The sequence below is a fragment of the Eimeria tenella genome, genomic scaffold (assembly GCF_000499545.2).
Source record: "Eimeria tenella Houghton genomic scaffold, Eth_scaff3383, whole genome shotgun sequence".
Lineage (NCBI taxonomy): Eukaryota > Apicomplexa > Conoidasida > Eucoccidiorida > Eimeriidae > Eimeria > Eimeria tenella.
This window is the reverse complement of record NW_013543174.1, coordinates 1-1,268: the sequence shown is the minus strand read 5'-3', so window position 1 is coordinate 1,268 and position 1,268 is coordinate 1. Positions and strand designations below refer to the sequence as shown.

Genomic DNA, 1,268 nt, shown 5'->3' with positions numbered 1-1,268 from the left:
CCAGCTGCCACAGCACGCGCTGCAGCAGCGGGCCGCTGCCGTGCTGCAGCAGCTGCAACAGCAGGTGCAAGAGCAGCAGCAGCAGCAGCAGCAACCGCGACAAAAGCAGCAGGTGATTGCACAGCGATATATAGGTCAACACACCGTACAGTAGCAGCAACAGCACAACCACCAGCAGCAAAAGACGCAGCAGCAGGGGCAGCAGCAGTAGCAGCAGCAGGAGCAGAAACAGCAGCGGCAAAAGCAGCAGCAACAGAAGCGGCAACAATGAACTATATGAACTATTTCTTACCTGGGTGGGCGAGGGCTGAGCCAGGGCCACCTCCACAGACTTACGGTGTACGTGCACGTGGCTGCAATTGCTGCAGACACCAATGCTGCTGCTGCTGCTGTTCCTGCTGCTGTTGCTGCTGCTGCTGTTGCTGCTGCTGCTGGAAGGTATGGGGTGATACAGCTGCAGCAGCAGGGGCCCCTCGAGGCGGTGGCTGAAGCCCCGATGAGCTGCGTCGAGCTGCCTCGAGGAGACGCCTAAATCTGCAATGATGCTGAGATATAGATACCGCAGCAGCAGCAGCAACAGCAGCAACAGCAGCAACAGCAGCAGCAGCAGCAGCACGGGCGCAGCAATGGGAATACTGGCACTGCAGCAAGCAGCAGGGAGCGCAAAGCAGCGCCAAACAACAGCAGCCAAAGGGGAGTCAGCGGCATCAACGGCAACTGCAGCAGCAACAGCAGCAGCAGCAACAGCAGCAGAAACAGCAGCAGCAGCAGCAGCAGCAGCAGTACCCATCAACCATTCCTTCGAATTGTGTTCCCAAAGCCAAAGAGAGAAGCTCCTTTAGAAACCGAAAGTTGCCCTGCACAAAGTGAACTTGGGGGCCCCACATCTTTGAACCCTCAACCCCAGGGGGGCCCCCCGAGGGGCCCCCTGGGGCGCCCCCAGAGAGGCCCCCAGGGGGGCCCCCAGAGGGGCCCCCAGGGGGGTCCCCAAAGATGGGGGCCCCCTGGGGGCCCCTGCATAAGGGACAGAGGCGGGCGTGGGTCTCTGCTAGGGCCTCTCCGTCGATGTCGCAGCAAATTAAATGGTCCTGCAGCAGTGCAGCAGCAGACACAGCCACTTCAGCCAGCTGCTGCTGCTGCTGCTGTGCAGCGGACCTGCTGCTGGTGCTGCTGCTCTGCATGCACTAACAATTGAGTACAGGGCCCCTGAGACCTTGTTAGGACTCTTGGAGCCCCTTTAAACCCTTTCAGGGGCCTCCACGGGCCCC

General features: G+C 60.6%; 1 protein-coding gene across 1 annotated transcript in view; it reads right to left on the bottom strand.

The window, feature by feature from the left end:
• ETH_00040365 (S-adenosyl-methyltransferase mraW, putative) overlaps window positions 1-887 on the bottom strand; it is a gene marked incomplete at both ends in the record, with an annotated part of 1,932 nt that extends 1,045 nt beyond the window's left edge. Inside the window, 2 exons of the mRNA XM_013376352.1 lie at window positions 293-545; window positions 787-887. Of these exons, the coding sequence (XP_013231806.1) occupies window positions 293-545; window positions 787-887 (354 nt within the window). The remainder of the gene's footprint in view (window positions 1-292; window positions 546-786) is intronic.
• Window positions 888-1,268: the final 381 nt, after the last annotated feature.